Here is a 16981-nt window from a genome sequence, read left to right as displayed (position 1 = left end):
GACATAAACCAGTGTAAGTTGTCAATAAATTATCAAAAAATGTTTGTGAAAACTGACTTATGTCACTTTTCCCAAGCACTGCAGAATTATAAGCCTACATAATAAATATGTTAGTAAATAACTAAAATAGTATTTTATTGTTCTGTAATACAGTGGTACAGTATATATACAGAGGGTGCCAAAAAAATGTATACAATCTTTCAATGACTATAACATTAAGAATTATCATGATACAGAAAAGTTTCAAAATTGAAAATAATGTGAACCAATGTAGAAACCAGTCATTTATTGAAAGTGTTCAAATTGTTGGCCATTGTGGTCCAGACACAGCTGATAACGCTGATCGATGGAATTCAAAACGTTCCTAATCATTTTGATTGGCATTTGGGCACATCCTCTTTCAGTGACTGCTCTCAACTCATCGATTGTAGCTATAAACATTGTGCTTGACATGTCCCCACAGAAAAAAATCCACCAGTAAGCGAGACGAGTACTCGATACTACTTCTTTGTCCTATCCATCTGTTCTGCAGGTGGCCGTTAAGATAGGCCCTCACGTCGCGTGGGGAAGTGCTCATCCTGCTGGAAGTACCATTCTTCATTCTTAAACACCTCTTCTATGCATGGCATGGCAGATTCCTTTAGCAAGATGAGGTAAATTGCACCAGTCACTGTACCATAAAAAAAAGAAAGGTCCAATTAAACCAAATGCTGACAAGCCACACCACACTGTAACTCCCGGTAAGTTCACATGGTGTTCTACTGTCACATGAGGATTGTTAGCTGCCCAGTAGGTGCAATTGTGACGATTGAGTCATTTAACTAAAACGTGGCCTCATCACTCCAAACAATCTTCTATGGAAATTGTCCTACGCACATTTTGCTTGGTACCACTCACAAAATTCAATTCTCCGGTCATGATCATCTTCATTGAGAGCGTGGACTAATCTAGGAATAAAACTTTTCCATTGAGCACACTTCAAAACGTGATGGACACTCGATTTTGAAAGTCCTGTCTCATGAGCCACTTGCCGAACAGATTTTGTAGGAGATTACTGAAACTTTTCGATGGCTTCTCTCTCTTTTGTGGGGGTGGTGGATGTTCGTGGTCTTCCGGAATTGTTCTTATGGATATTCTGAACAGGTCCTTCATCTTCAAACTTATTCCGCAAATGAGCAATTGTGAGTCGCGTTGGTGAATCTCGTTGAAACTCCATTCCAAACCATCTTTGCACTTCACTTATGCTCTCAGTCTTCCAGTAGCACTTCAGAATGAATTTTCTTTCCTCGAAGTTTAGTCTGACTTCAGCCATTATTTTAAGTGGTCGCACTTGAAAAAATATTGAAAAGTGAGTTAGTTATGAGCTATTAAATAGTGTATACATTTTTTGGCACCCTCTATATATATATATATATACATTTTATATTTATGCTTATTACTTACTTACTTGCTTTTAAGGAACCCAGAGGTTCATTGCTGCCCTCACATAAGCCCGCCATCGGTCCCTATCCTGAGAAAGATTGATCCAGTCTCTATCATCATATCCCATCTCCCTCAAATCAATTTTAATATTATCTTCCCATCTACGTTTCGGCCTCCCCAAAGGTCTTTTTCCCTCTGGCCTCCCAACTAACACTCTATATGCATTTCTGGATTCGCCCATACGTGCTATATGCCCTGCCCATCTCAAACGTCTGGATTTAATGTTCCTAATTATGTCAGGTGAAGAATACAATGCGTGCAGTTCTGTGTTGTATAACTTTCTCCATTCTCCTCTAACTTCATCCCTCTTAGCTCCAAATAATATTTTCCTAAGCACTTTATTCTCAAACACCCTTAACCTATGTTCTTTTATCAAAGTGAGAATCCAAGTTTCACAACCAGGAAGAACAACCGGTAATATAACTGTTTTATAAATTCTAACTTTCAGATTTTTTGACAGCAGACTGGATGATAAAAGCTTCTCAACCAAATAATAACAGACATTTCCCATATTTATTCTGCGTGTAATTTCCTCCCGAGTATCATTTATATTGTTACTGTTGCTCCCAGGTATTTGAATTTTTCCACCTCTTCAAAGGATAAATTTCCAATTTTTATATTTCCATTTCGTACAATATTCTCGTCACGGGACATTATCATATACTTTGTCTTTTCAGGATCTACTTCCAAACCTATCTTTTTACTTGCTTCAAGTAAAATTCCGTATTTTCCCTAATCGTTTGTGGATTTTCTCCTAACATATTCACATCATCCGCATAGACAAGCAGCTGATGTAACCTGTTCAATTCAAAACCCTCTCTGTTATCCTGGACTTTTCTAATGGCATACTCTAGAGCAAAGTTAAAAAGTAAAGGTGATAGTGCATCGTTGGTATATTTATAATTTCTTAGGTCTATTATATATTCCTTTATTGATTAATCTTTATATTAATAATTTATGTATGCCATTTTTGGCTGGATTTTATTCAAAGGATTTAATTTTGGAAATAGTTTCTTTAAGATATATAAATATTTTTGGATTTTTTTTTGTTTTATTTTTCTACAGGTTTAACTGTTTGTTATTCTTTTCACTTTAGCCCACAGTGAATTGGAAACGCATTTGACAGAAACTGACCTATACGGACTCTGCTATACGTTTCACTGAGACACATTTTAATAAGTCGAACTAGTTTCTTGGGAATACTAAATTCAATAAGAATATCATATAAAACTTCTCTCTTAACCGATTCATATGCCTTTTTGAAATCTATGAATAAGTGATGCACTGTACCCTTATACTCCCATTTTTTCTCCATTATCTGTCAAATACAAAATATCAGCTCAGTAGATGAACTATGCTTATTACCAAACACAAATTAAATTTAACAATAATTGTGTATTAGAGTACGTACCGGTATATTAAAACTTTTTTCAAATTGATCAAAGCTCAATTAGTCTTTCGATTGATTAAATATTTTGATTGATCGACAGCACTATTACTGTGTATCATCATCTTCAGCACAATCATCACCTCCACCACCCTTCTAGACCCAATGGTCCATTTCGGCTCATAAAATGAAATAAATCGTTAGATGTTTTAAATCTCTTCCTAATCTTCTCTCTCCTCGAGATCAGTAATCCAAAATTTGTACACAGAGGTAAAAGTTATAATACATAATAAATATGAGTAATTATTATAATTTAAATGTTGAGTTTAAGTTTATTAATGCATAAATAAGTGAAGAGAAAAGTTTGGAAATAACTTTTACTCATATTATGAAGGCATACCAGAGTGGAGAATTAGAGCTTCCAAACGTCCATAAATTTGATACAAAATGAAATAAGTTCCACAGGAAAAAAATCCTGATCTCCGAATTAGTCTGTTGGTTAAGACCAGGAGAAAAGTTATTTCTAGTTCATAGTTAAGTGTTTTACAAAATAAAATAACTTAATATGGGATATTTAGATTTTTCACTTTCATAAATGCAGAAACATCAAACTTTCAGAACTATTTAATAACTTATGTACTGAATATACAAAATCCATCTTCATGGAAGCAAGGAAAGGCGATCTATCTGATCCATTACCAGTCCTGAACAATAGTATTTGCTAATGAATTCGATAGGTATATCTCATCTTCCTGATGACTGAGTCAATACAAAACTCCAAAATGTCTTATGCTTCATCACGGTGTAAAACCTGAAGTCTTGTATCACATTGGATGATTTTAAATCATATAGTTAAAAAAAAAGTTTTGTATTGAAATTTTTACCTAATGTTATCATACAGTACATACATTTCAATAATGCTGTTATGTTAAATAAGACTACACCTGTAGAATCTCTTCAGTTCAACATTTCAGACAAGGCCTAATGTAACAGGAATACTGAGGGATGATTTTTCAAATTTCGTAAAATAAATCAGAGTTTTGCTTGATATAATTATGTAGCAGATAAATTTTATCATTCATACTAAAACCTATTTGTAAGTTACACTTTCCATGTCATCTGAGGAAAGTATAAGCCATGACAAAGACACATTTTGGGGCAAGTGTATGGAGTCCAGGGCTGTAGTTGGAAAAACATTTTAGGGGGTACTATTGAAATCTCCTTGGTTAGAAGACTCCATAATGACTCGTACAGCACTTCTTTTTCAAGGTTATTTCATCGGCATGCAGTCTCCTCTGTAGATCTCCTTCCAGATTGCACATAAGGCATGGGGTTAAATGCTGACACTGATGGCCCAACACATGTTTGAGAACAAAAGCCTAGAACTTATTTTATTAAAAGAGTATTCCTTTCCTTAGTCCAGATATCGTTCATTACACTAATGCGCCTTTGCATTCTGAAGTTTAAATTTGAATAGAATCTATTATAGGCCTACGTAACAAACTACAAAGCTCTGGAGATTTCACATTGAAGTCAATATATTCCCTGAAGGCCTGAATGTATTTTAGCTTCTCTTCAAGCTGTAAAAGTTCATACAACTTTGAGATGCATGTATCACTACAGGTTATTTAGGTTTATATTTACAAGTCAAATCTTTCAACAGTCTCCTTTTGTACCTGTCTTCCATTTTGTATTACTAATCTTAGATTGTCAATGTAAGTAGGATGTCTATGTGAGATCGATAAGCTTCCGATTGAAGTTTTTTGTCAGGCTTCTGTAAAATTGACTAGGGTTTATTTCAACAGATCTTTGCCCTGCTGTGTAGTTCACTATCTTTGAAAACTTTTTGTTCTGAAGCAGAGAATGCCTCCTCAACATAAGATCCTGGCGAATGTACCATAGATTTAAAGACCTTAACAGTACAGTACGCTTTTAAGTTTATGGAATAATTATTAGATCTCTCATAATAAAGTCAACACAAACTACTGCCATATTCTGAACAAAATCAACAGACATCGTAATTTCAGCTAAACTTGCATATATTTATTAATTTAGAATCTCTGCTTATTATTGGAGGTTTCAGTCTTGAGGTGCCCTGTCATCAGATTAGCAGGCCTATTAATTAGAAATACGACGGGCTTGAAATTAACAGATCACATCTATTCTTGAGGTGCCAGACCACGGTTTTCGATAAAACAACGAATTTACAAATGTTTAAGCAAAGAATATGAGATGCCAGCCGTTACTTTTATGTCAGATATCTTACATCCTCCATTTCAAAGTGTATTAAAGACTAGTTGAGCATAATGAATGTTTTGGAGTCTATACTTTTTGCTGGTACAGTTACAGCAAGTTTTTATTTTAGATGATACGGCGTACCGCCCCAACTACAGCACTGATGGAGATCAATTAAAGTCTACTGTACTTTCAGAATTAAATTTTCTCCAGTCATTTTCAAGGTCCAAATTTTCGAATAGAAAGATAAGGGCCTGTTTACTTGCGTAGGTTCTTATTAGGAAAAATATCGAAGATGATATACCAGAAGGGCGTATCAACAAATTTTTCGTTACTGGTATGGAAATATTTTAGTAGAATCTATATACAATATGTTTGAAAACAATCGTTTGAGAATTACAGTGGACATAAGAAAGAATCAAAGAATGTACCTTCTTATATAGACAAGAATAAGAAAAATAGTTTATATGCCTCTAATGCAAATTTGTTGATATACCCTTCTGACATGATGCCTTCGATATGGTTTCCCTCTCTAAACCCTGTAGTGACAATAAGCCCCAGTCAATGATAAAGTAAGGTAGGGTAGAGTTTCATGAGAAGATAGATTAGAGAGAAGTAGCCCCACTCTGTGATTAAGATTAGGTAGAGTTTGAGAAGTTAAAAATGGCTCATTTGCTTTATGAAACAATTTGTTCTTATACAGCTAGATAAAGGTCACTGGAAATAAAGTTGACCAGTAACAGACAGTGTATGTTCTTAGTATATTTATCTGAACAGTATGAAATACTGTATTTTGTCCAATTTTAATAGTCTGTGGAAAATGAAATTCCTTAAAACTAAATGGGTAGCTATTTGCTTTAGCTGTATAAACTGTGGTAAGAAATTAATCTAAGAGAAATAAAATTGTGATTTGACACATTGCCAATAAGTTGATTGTATTTTAGACACAAAGTTTTACAGCCTTAAAAAGAACTCGTGTTCCAAAGTGACACTTTCACGTATACAAATTAGCGTGGTCATCATTAAGTGAAACATCAACATTAAGAGAAAAACATTAACAGAATTATTTGTATACATTACTAAACACGATCCGATTGACTTTATAGTATAATCTCCCAACCTTTCAGTCTTCCAACAAGAGGGAAATCCCACGGCATCAAATGACTTATCAGAAAACATCGCTAATTGCTACTACCGATAACTAAATTTCCATTACCGAACAACCCGAATTCACTCAATTTGTTTTTGTTTACTGTTGTCATGACAATAGTCATCAAGGAGGCGCTGCCCGTCAGTCACGCGAGATCTCATCGCTCGATAAATCTGCATGCACACGTAGAACAATCGTATCGAGCGAACCGTGAAATGCTGAACTGTATAAATTTGCACTATGACATTACTATAGAAGCAAAAATACGATGTATTATAGCCCCCTTCCCCTCACCTTTTCACGATAATGCAGTGTATGTAGCTTTCCAAAATTTATAAATTTACGCAATTTTTGTATTCAAAACTATAACCTTCCAAATCCTTTTAACACCGACACGAATAATAAACTAGCCTTTACCATTTTAATCCACTGTGCCACTAAGCAACACCGAACCAAACAGCTTAACTCAATTTTATTGAAGATTGGAAAACTTCATGCATTAAATTGTAATTAAAAATTTAATACCAAATAAATTATCGTAGACAGGTCAACACATTCAAATTATATGACCTCAATTCATTCATGCCACAATCACTGGTTACCGTTCAACATACCTGCTTGTCCTACTTTCCCCAAGCTTCCACATCATCTCTTCTCGTAACTGAAAAAAAAAATTGCCAATGGCAATACTCGCTCTTTCGTGATATTTTTGTGGGCTCTAAAAAGAGCCCTGGGAAGGGGTGTATGAGGAAGAAGGGGGAAATTTGAAAATAAGAAAATATACTTCTTTTAGGAAAAGAAAACGAGGATGATATTACAAAGAAAATGCGAGGAAAGACTTTGTTCTTTGGCTATAAGGTTGTTTCGGCGATGAATATAGGGAAAAAAAAAAAACAAGGAAATAGGAAATTGAACAAAATATCATTAGGAAAAGGATTAATATTGAGATCTAGGAAATACATAAAACATAAGGAACAGAGGTCATACACAAATTTACAGCAAACCAATATCATTTCCTACTAGGCCTAAATATTGCACATTGCAACTTTTTTTTAACTGTGGAAGACACAATGATCTTAATTTCTTCTCAAATGTCCTTCCAAGTTTTATCTCAATACATTTTTTTTACAGTTCCAATTACTGGCTTTTGTCTACCGATTTGATGATACAATGGGTCGGCAGTGCCCATAAAAAGTGATGATGCTGAAAGACGAGAAGCCTCTTCAGGTGATTTGTACTGGACTGCATCTGGATGTGATGTCGAGACTTCAAGCTTGAAGTTAGTGTTTCACTTGGTCCTTTAGGTTCTTGAAAGTTGTCTTGTAAACTTTCTCTGTCGGCAACTGTTATTAGTGGGAAATGAACGAATTGAAGTTTTATACAATGCAATAAAATGGGAGATCAATCTCCCATCATGTCATGGAATGTTACAAAATTACATCAGCAGCAGTCCAGAGGCTGTCCTCAAACAGTTCTTCTGAACATTCTCACGCAAGCGGTGAAGCACTCACTGTCACTGAATCACTGCAGCATCTTCTCATAACATTATCTTGCACTCCTGATTCCTTGCCATTGGCTCTCAAATGTTTTTACCAGTTCCAAATGCTGTTCAAATTTAAGAATGGGAGGGGAAGACATATCCCACACAATCCAACAAGGGTACCAATCCTACTGATCTTCCATCTTCATGGAATGAATTCTGAATGAAATTTTGCTTTTGAGAGGCAGTCGACAAGCATTTGTACCTTGTTATCACATGGAAGGAACTGTAAAACCTGAGTATCTCTATATAACAAATGACTCCTCCTAGTCATTTTACAATAAAAGGGTTGTTCCCTCAGATCATAAAAACATACCATACAATTAAAGTTTACAGGCAACTTTCATATCATCACAGACAATTTAAAAAATAGCATATGTCTCCTACACAATATTTACACTTTACATGGTAAAAAATCAATGACCCCTTGACTAGATACTAATACAAATCTTGGCTCAGTCTCTCAAGGTCATTTGGACATGAATGAAACACTAACTTATATGAAAATGGATGAAAATGAAACGTCATTACAACTACTGTTAAGTGATCTGGAGAACCATCCTAACACAAATTCTACAAATTGAGTGATAAAGTAGTGGGTCTACCTGTGATTTTACTTCTGAATGGCAAGAGCCACTTTGAATCATTGTGTCTGAATTAAAAACCACTTAACCTACACTTATAGACTATTGAAACTTGATAACAAATATTTATACCCAGCTAAATTATCCAAAGACGGAAATCACAATACAATGAAAGCGCTGGTCTGATATCTAAAAATTTTGGAGTGCTGAATTTGAACATATTAGCACTATTTCAAGACAAGTGTCAATTTTAATCAAAATCAAATTCCTTTCATTAAATTTGTACTGCTTCCTTCTCAGAATAATCTAGCTACTTTACAGAGAAGATAAATCATCTAACTTTGTATTATAGTAACTACGATTTTGAATTTTGAAAATTGAACACAAAACCCACACTTGAAATGTTCACAACTAAGTAATTTAAGATGAAATTGCCCTATTACTAAAACTGCAATCCTTGTTAAGTTATTGCTGCATACAAACTACAAAGATCACAATCATGTTTATATAAGTAGTGAGCAAAACAATGACCCTTACCTTTGTTGGAAAGAATGCAAAACTTTCCATTATATTTTGCCAATTACAATATCTGATATAGAAATAGAAAAATTACACAAACAATTTTCTTGTTGCAGCATTTAAAAACGATTATTTTACTATAACAATGCCAAAGATACCTTAACATTGTCCTGCTCACATATTGTGCAGTAAATAAAACCTTCCCACATAAAAAAGGAAACTACAAAACATTCAGTTTAGCTTCCCATTATACATATTCTAAAATACATGTTTACATCTTTGCACTTAATACTCATAGTCCAGCCGCGACCTGCATTAGAGGAGTCAGGCCGATACGTTCAGCAGCATTTTAAGTTGATTTGATATTTCCCTACACTTCTCTGGCCTCTGTGGTGAAATTAGAGGAAATGTGCCCGATGCCATATACACACAAGATGTCCAATGAGTAGGTGGCTTGGGCAGTGCAGTAGGAGATGGTGGTTCACTAAACTTGGCACCAGCATAGAAAACTCCAAGTGTTGGGGAAGTTCCTGGGCTCCCTTCCTTGGACGGACTAGCTCTCTGTTTCAGTTTGGGGGAGCCCTGTCTTGCGGTATTTGACGACAACTGAACTGCAGTTTCAGATGACTTTACTTTGCTTTCTTGTTCACTATCGTCTCTGAATGTGTCAACTTTTCGATGTTTACCTCTTGACGGAGTGACGATACTTTGAAAGTAGGTGGAACTCTTCGATATTCTAGGCCTGACATGGTTCTTATGGCGATTGTTATTGTGACCATGAGAACCTGGGCTGCTATATCTTTCCGTGTTTTTCTCGACCATTTTTGTCGTGTTTGTCATTTGGACTTATGTATACTAAAACAATACTTCAACAGTTCAGCACGAAGCTCAAAGCTCTTCCTTTCTTCTCACATATAATTTGAGCGCTCGATAGGCCAACGCTTCACACTACAGCTTGACCTTGGCACACAGCTTAATAACCGAAGCGTTTTGCAGATATTTTTCTTAGCTTTTAGTCGGACGTATCACAAGTCTTAGCACCTCTATTGTATTCACAGTTTATGGCTCCAAATGCTGTAAATCGATACGTCGAATCACAACAGCTGTTATAAACACATCTTCCATGAATACAAACAAAATGGCGTCTTTGTTCAGGTCCCAAACAGTCAACTCAAAACACCTTTTCAAATATGAAATGATTAAAAATTAGATTTGTAATTCCCAATAATATTGTCTCTTGAACAGGCACAACAATATTGTGAAGACTCGAGCTTTATAAACACAATGGACAAATTATATACAGAAAATCTACTTTTTTCAACCAGAAACAAGTCCTTTACTCCTTCACCTTTGCTACATCACTGTAACTGCGTCATAAACAAGGAAAACACAACACACACGGACTGACGTAAAACCAATAATATCCTAGAATTTGGTCACATGACTGTAGTTGTCAAATCATGACAACTAAGTTTCGGTCGCTTTCGTATATATTCGGATTTTTTGATATAAACAAATAAACGTCAAAATGATTATCAACAAAATACAAAAATTATATATATGAGAGATATTCATTATAAGTTACTATAACGTTGAAAGAATATTTGTTGTATTCTGATGCATATAGATCGTTGTAACTATCGACTTTCAACCCTGGGTGCGGTGCTAGTGTAAGAATTACCTAAATCCTATTGGTCGTATTTAGTATGTGGGCGTGGTTAATTTTAGTTTGGTACGAGAGGTCGTTTGTGATGGCCGTGGACCGTGAGCTGCGGTTGTGAAGTATCGAGGGGAGCAAAGGGAGTGAGGAATGGGGCAGCGGTAACGCAATCGGTAAGACGTTTGACGGTAGGGAGTGGGGAAAGCTGAATCACTTGGCATAGCTTAAAATGGAAGCTGGTTTCTATGCAGTAATATAATTGTATTGTTCAATATTTCGAGGACAAATTGCTTTAAATTTCGAAAGAAATAAGTGCATTTAATTTTTGTGAAAGTGTATTTAAACAACAATACAACGTGAATTCGCTTTGTCAAGCAATCATAGATAAGGAATTTCATTTTTTACACTTAATACAGGTTAGTTAAAAAGTGATATTGTGAACAAAGAATTGAAAGCGTAAAAAGGAATATTTTAAACTTAAGTCTTATTGTCCTAGGTAGTGGCTTCTGTGGATCAATATCTGGCACCTTTCTTAATGATACAATGCTAGAATATGTATCTAAACTGAGTGAGGGTTTATAAAAAATTCCCAGGGTAGTAACAAGAACCATATCCCCTTGGATGAAGGTAAAGAAAGTTATGCGTGCCTTCTATTTCATTATTTTCATACTTTGTTTAGGTTATTGTGATAATTTCTTATAAGTACAATTTTACAGCTCCGAGAATCCGAAAGTATTATTGAGAAAGGTGTTAAATATTCATTTTAAGATTTGGCAAAAGGGGAAACCAGTTAACGTAGATTTGTTGAAAGTTGCATTATAGTAGTATACGTGTAATAAATTATGTCAAAATATAATTTTATTTTATAACGTTGTAAATATATAACAATTCAAAACTTTTCAAATCTCTCATTTTCCCAACTCACTTTTAACTTAGGCAAATTTAACAAAATTATTGTTCATTTGTGTTGATATTTTTTTTTATACTGTTGGGTTTATCCTATCTACCTTTAAGAAGTGTATACTGTTTCTTTACATTAGTGTTATAAATTGTTTTTACAATAATAGACAATTTCATTTGGGAAAGAGAAGAGGAAATCCCTTCTTTAATCCAAGTGTAGATGTTTATTCTTGTAGCTGTCAGTAGGCCTATTTGTCTGATATGTAGGCCTATCACATTTAGTTAAAAGAGGTCTTCCTTCTTTTTGACCGTACCTATCAACAGCGAATGTTATTTTAAACTTCTGTAGGCCTACCTAACTAAGAAAGTACCGGTAATGGTTGTACAGCAAATTAGAAGTGTGCATTGTACAGCGAAACGTACTTTCAGTAAGTTAATATATAATAACTACAAGGTGAGAATTGTTTCAGCTTTACTTACATAGAAATGTTGGTTATTGCTGAAATAAATTTTGTGCCATTGTATTACGTCCTTGTTTTACTGCATATAAAGAAATCTCTGTGCAAAAATATTTCGTGTTTTTTGTGGAAATACATAAGTTGCAATAAGCATGCAATCTCACGTCCTTATTTTTATCTGCCAACATTTTCAGTATTTTCCAGACAATTTTTTGTGGAAAGTTTATACATTAGACGTACAGGTGTGAAGTGATGGGTTAAGTAATAGGTAGCATTACTGATTGCAAATCTAGTGCATCCATGTTCGATTCCCGTAAGGAAGGTGATGTGAGTTACTAGACTCTCTCTCTCTCTCTCTCTCGCCCTTTGTTGTCTTAAACGGTGACCTTACATCATGCTACGTGTTATACTGGTAATAGATGATGATTATGATTATTAAATTTTGTCTCAAATCCAGAAATTCGTCAAGTAACTAAATGTTGACTCTACTTATAATTGTTTAGTTTCAGATTAATGTAAATTTGATATTTTGATAGTAGCTACACAGCGTTCCAGCAATAAGTACCAGTTTATTCTTCAGCCGCTAAGCAGCATGGTGCTTGAGCAATAGCTGGCAGCCAGGTCCTTAAACTCACAGCGCTTCACCGAATTAAAATTTACATGCTTACTTACTAATCATAATATGTTGTATTTAACATTAATTATTACTGGTCTATGTTATATTAATTACAGAATCTTGTACGTTCCTAAGCAGCTCTAACTTCGTCAATTTTTTCTTCTGTAAGTACACGGGATTGTGGTTGTTTTTTTCTATCAATTACACAACCTGTTTCAATAAACTTTTTCACTAATTGTTTTATTGCCCTCCTGGTTGGAAGTGAGCAGCCTGGAAAAGGATTTCTAAATTTTCGCATTGTTTTGCCACACGATTTTTTTTCGTATAATAACTTTTCAAAACGTAGTGTTAAAGCACAGAATATCTCACCATTACCCAATCTCCATGTGGTAACTATATGAGCGGCACAACACAACACGATTCTTCTCTACGTACTTCAATCTCAGATTGATTAGTCATTGAAACGTTATGTGAGGTATTGAACGCTGAGAGAGGGGGAGCTGGCTGCCCAGCAGTTGCTCAATCACCGCCGCCACCTAGCGGCTGACAAATAGTAGTAGTAGTAGTAGTAGTAGTAAGTCCTTTCATTCCTGATGGAGCACAGGGCATCAATGACAGATCTCCATCGGACACGATTGGCAGCATAGTCTTGACCTCATCCCACACTCTTCCAGTGCTCTCAACCTCTTCTCTCACAGATCTCCTCCATGCGCCTCTTGGACATCCCACTGTTTAGGCTCCTTGGGGATTCCATTCTAATGTTTGTCTTTCAATAGCCTCCCTCGGTTTTCTTAACGAATGTCCTATCCACCTCTACTTGCGCCTTCTAATTTGTAGTTCAATTGGATCTTCATCTGCCAATCTCCATAGATTTTTATTACTTATTATTACTGGTCAAAAAATGTTCAAAATTCTTTGCAGGTTGACGAATAAACTGGTACTTATCGCTGAAATGCTCTGTAGCATAGGAGGTACAACACTTGAAAAAGTTTCAGGTAGAAGAGACACTTCGGTAATTACGGAGTTTGACTATTTTTGGATAATTTTTTTCACGCTTCTACTTTCGCCGTATTTTACCGTCGTAAAAATGATAGAAATATTTTCATTTGTCGGAAATCAATTCTAACCTAACCTAAGAATGTTAGGTTGTGTTACGTTATTATAAGTGATTTCCGACAGTTGAAAGTGTTTCTATCATTTTTACGACTGTAAAATACGGCGAAAATGAAAGTTTGAAAAAAAAAAAAGTAAAAATCCGTAATTACTGGGGAATATAATAAGCATTATAACTTAGTAATTAGACGTGAAGTGATGAATCTAGAGTCTTCCAATCTGCTTTAAAAATATCTCCACAATTATCACATGCACAACTATCACACAACACACCATGATTAATTAAGAACTCATGCAATTCTTCTTCCCTTAATCTAATAAATTCTACCTCACTTGTTCTACACTGTGCACAGCACACCATCTACTACCATTGAAGTCATAAAAACAAAAGACAGTCTACACCCCATGCACAACACACCATCCACACACATAAGCCTCATGACAAGATCAACTTGGCTCTGAGATGTTAACTGCGCATATGCAGAATGTGCGGACTAGGTTAAAAACCTAAACTAACCAAACCAAACCTAATCTTCGTATATGCAAGATAAGTAACTGGCACACGAAGGGAATTTGTTCATTTTATCTCATTTTCATCTGGAATGTGCACGCGAAAATAAATTTAGGTAACAATCACACTGGCATTGCGGAAGAGGTCACGAGCCCCTCCTCCATCCACTGCCATTGAAGTCATAAAGATAAAAGACAGATCCTTGAATACTGCAATCGATCGACCAATCGAATTCCCCTACCCAGTAATTAATCACAACTACTCTCACCGAAACCAACCCACCAATCGTAACAACGCAAAAAAAAAACCTGTTCCAGTCATTTCCTAAAAATAAAAACCAAAACACTCTTTTTGCTGTATAAGACTACCCATTAATCAAGAACTCTTATTTAAAAAATCTCACAGTAGTCAAACTCCGTAATTACCTCAGTGGTATCTCTACAACAAGACATTAAAACAAATTGCTGCTTTGAGCACGGGCTCAAAATCTGAAAATAAAAATGCTGTTAACACCCATGTTGAGGTTCATGAAGATTCATATATAAGTAAATAGTGAAGGCATGCAGTCATGTTCAAAGAAGCTTATGTTAATGATTATTTTATTACTGTAGGCCTATATTAACTGTACTAATTATCAGACAGTGAAATGGTATTAACTTCCCTGTTATTAAAATGGTTACTTACTTATAGCTTTTAAGGAACCCGGAGGTTCATTGCAGCCCTCACATAAGCCTGCTACCGGTCCCTATCCTGTGGAAGATTAATCCAGTCTCTACCTTCATATTCCATCTCCCTCAAAGCCATTTTAATATTATCCTCCCATCCATGTCTCGGCCTCCCCAAAGGTCTTTTTCCCTCCGACCTCCCAACTAACACTCTATACTCATTCTGGGTTCGTCCATAAATGCTACATGCCCTGCCCATCTCAAACGTCTGAATTTAATGTTCTTAACTATGTCAGGTAAAGAATACAATGCGTGCAGTTGTGTAACTTTCTTCATTCTCCTGTAACTTCATCCCTCTTAATCCCAAATATTTTCCTAAGAACCTTATTCTCAAACACCCTTAATCTCTGTTCCTCTCTCAAAGTGAGAGTTCAAGTTTCACAACCATACAGAACAACCGGTAATATAACTGTTTTATAAATTCTAATTTTCAGATTTTTTGACAGCAGACTAAATGACAAAAGCTTCTCAACTAAGTAATAACAGGCATTTCCCATATTTATTCTGCATTTAATTTCCTTTCGAGTGTCATTTATATTTATTACTGTTGCTCGAAGATATTTGAATTTTTCCACCTCTTCGAAGTATAAATTTCCAAATTTTATAGTTCCATTTCGTACAATATTCCGGTCACGAGACATAATCATATACTTTGTCTTTTCGGGATTTATTTCCAAACCTATCACTTTATTTGCTTCAAGTAAAATTTTCGTGTTTTCCCTAATCGTTTGTGGATTTTCTCCTAACATATTCACGTCATTTGCATAGACAAGAAGCTGATGTAACCCGTTCAATTCCAAACCCTCTAATATCCCGAACTTTTCTAATGCCATATTCTAGAATGAAGTCAAAAAGTAAAGGTGATAGTGCATCTCCTTGCTTTAGCTTGTAGTGAATTGGAAAAGCATCCAACAGAAACTGGCCTATACGGACTCTTCTGTATGTTTCACTGAGACATATTTCAATTAATTGAACTAATTTCTTCAGAATACCAACTTCTATAAGGATATTATATAAAACTTTCTTCTTAACGGAGTCATATTGCTTTTTGAAATCTATGAATAACTGATGTTACTCAACCCTTATACTCCCATTTTTTCTCCAATATTGGTCGAATACAAAAAATGTGATGAATAATCAATCTATTACGCCTAAAACCACACTGATGATCCCCAATAATTTAATCTACATACGGAGTTAATCTTCTCAAAAGAATATTGGACAAAATTTTGTACGATGTCAACAAAACTGATAATCCTTGCAAATTGCTACAGTTAGTCTTGTCCCCCTTCTTAAAATTAGGTACAATTATGGATTCCTTTCAATGTTCTGGTACAATTTCCTTTTCCCAAATAGCAAGTACAAGCTTATAAATTTCGCTAGATAATGTGCTTCCAACCTCTTATATTAATTCTTTTGGAATTTGATTGATACCTAGAAACTTGTAGCCTACTTTTTCAGATTTTCTATCGCAATTTCGACTTCACAGAATGGGGTTCGGTTATAAATGGCTCATCAGTTTGTAGTATTTGAATTTCGTCCCAATCATTTCTATTTGACCTATGTACATTTAGTAGTTGTCCAAAATAGTTTTTCCATCTGTTCAGTATTGAATGAGAGTCTGCAAGCAAGTCGCTAATCTCATCCTTGATCACATTTACCCCTACCTGATATCCATTCTTAAATTCCTTTATGCCCTTATATAGATCTCTCATGTGTTTGTTTCTACCTCATTCAGTTTTTCCTTCAAGAAATATTTTTTTATTCCTAAGTGTACGACTTGCTTCCCGTCTTTCATTGAAATAATTATCTCCCTTCGCCTCAACTGGATCCTGTAAGAATTTCAATTTTGCCTGTTTCCTTCTTTCTACTACCATGGAACAATCTTCATCAAACCACGGTTTATTTTTCTTAATTTCATAATAACCTATGCTCTACTCAGCTGCAATTTTGTTACTAGCCTATCTTTGATATTTTCTCAAGCTCTATTAACATCTAACTCTTTTCCAACTTCATTGGAACTTCCTAAAGTGGCAAACCTATTTGAAATTTCGACCTGATAATGTTTCCTCGTCCTTTAATTTCAGAATATTGAATCTAC

The 16981-nt window shown here is 35.1% G+C and overlaps 2 protein-coding genes and 1 long non-coding RNA gene across 8 annotated transcripts in view; 1 reads left to right on the top strand and 2 right to left on the bottom strand.

Moving 5' to 3' along the window:
* LOC138710727 (cytoplasmic dynein 2 intermediate chain 2-like) overlaps positions 1-10260 on the bottom strand; it is a 41089-nt gene extending 30829 nt beyond the window's left edge. The window contains exon 1 of one of the 3 annotated variants that reach the window (XM_069841796.1): positions 6869-10260. In XM_069841796.1, the coding sequence (XP_069697897.1) occupies positions 6869-6903 (35 nt within the window). In that variant the 5' untranslated portion in view covers positions 6904-10260. Of the gene's footprint in view, positions 1-5600; positions 5627-6224; positions 6821-6868 lie in introns of those variants that run through there. The other 2 variants (XM_069841795.1, XM_069841797.1) reach the window with 2 other exon arrangements.
* On the bottom strand, positions 109-5590 carry LOC138710728 (uncharacterized). The gene is made up of 2 exons (XR_011335299.1): positions 1444-5590; positions 109-1329 (listed from the first exon to the last, which is right to left on the bottom strand). It is a non-coding gene; the product is annotated as an uncharacterized lncRNA (long non-coding RNA).
* Positions 10261-10632: 372 nt separating the features above from the next.
* Positions 10633-16981, top strand: part of mura (murashka) — a 102880-nt gene continuing 96531 nt past the window's right edge. For 3 of the 4 annotated variants that reach the window (XM_069841794.1, XM_069841793.1, XM_069841791.1), the window contains exon 1: positions 10633-10730. The gene's annotated coding sequence lies outside the window, so the exon portion shown is untranslated. The other variant, XM_069841792.1, reaches the window with a different exon arrangement.

The sequence above is a fragment of the Periplaneta americana genome, chromosome 12 (genome assembly GCF_040183065.1).
Source record: "Periplaneta americana isolate PAMFEO1 chromosome 12, P.americana_PAMFEO1_priV1, whole genome shotgun sequence".
Classification (NCBI taxonomy): Eukaryota; Metazoa; Arthropoda; class Insecta; order Blattodea; family Blattidae; genus Periplaneta; species Periplaneta americana.
Note: the sequence above shows the minus strand (reverse complement) of the source record. Positions and strands in the feature narration are given on the sequence as shown.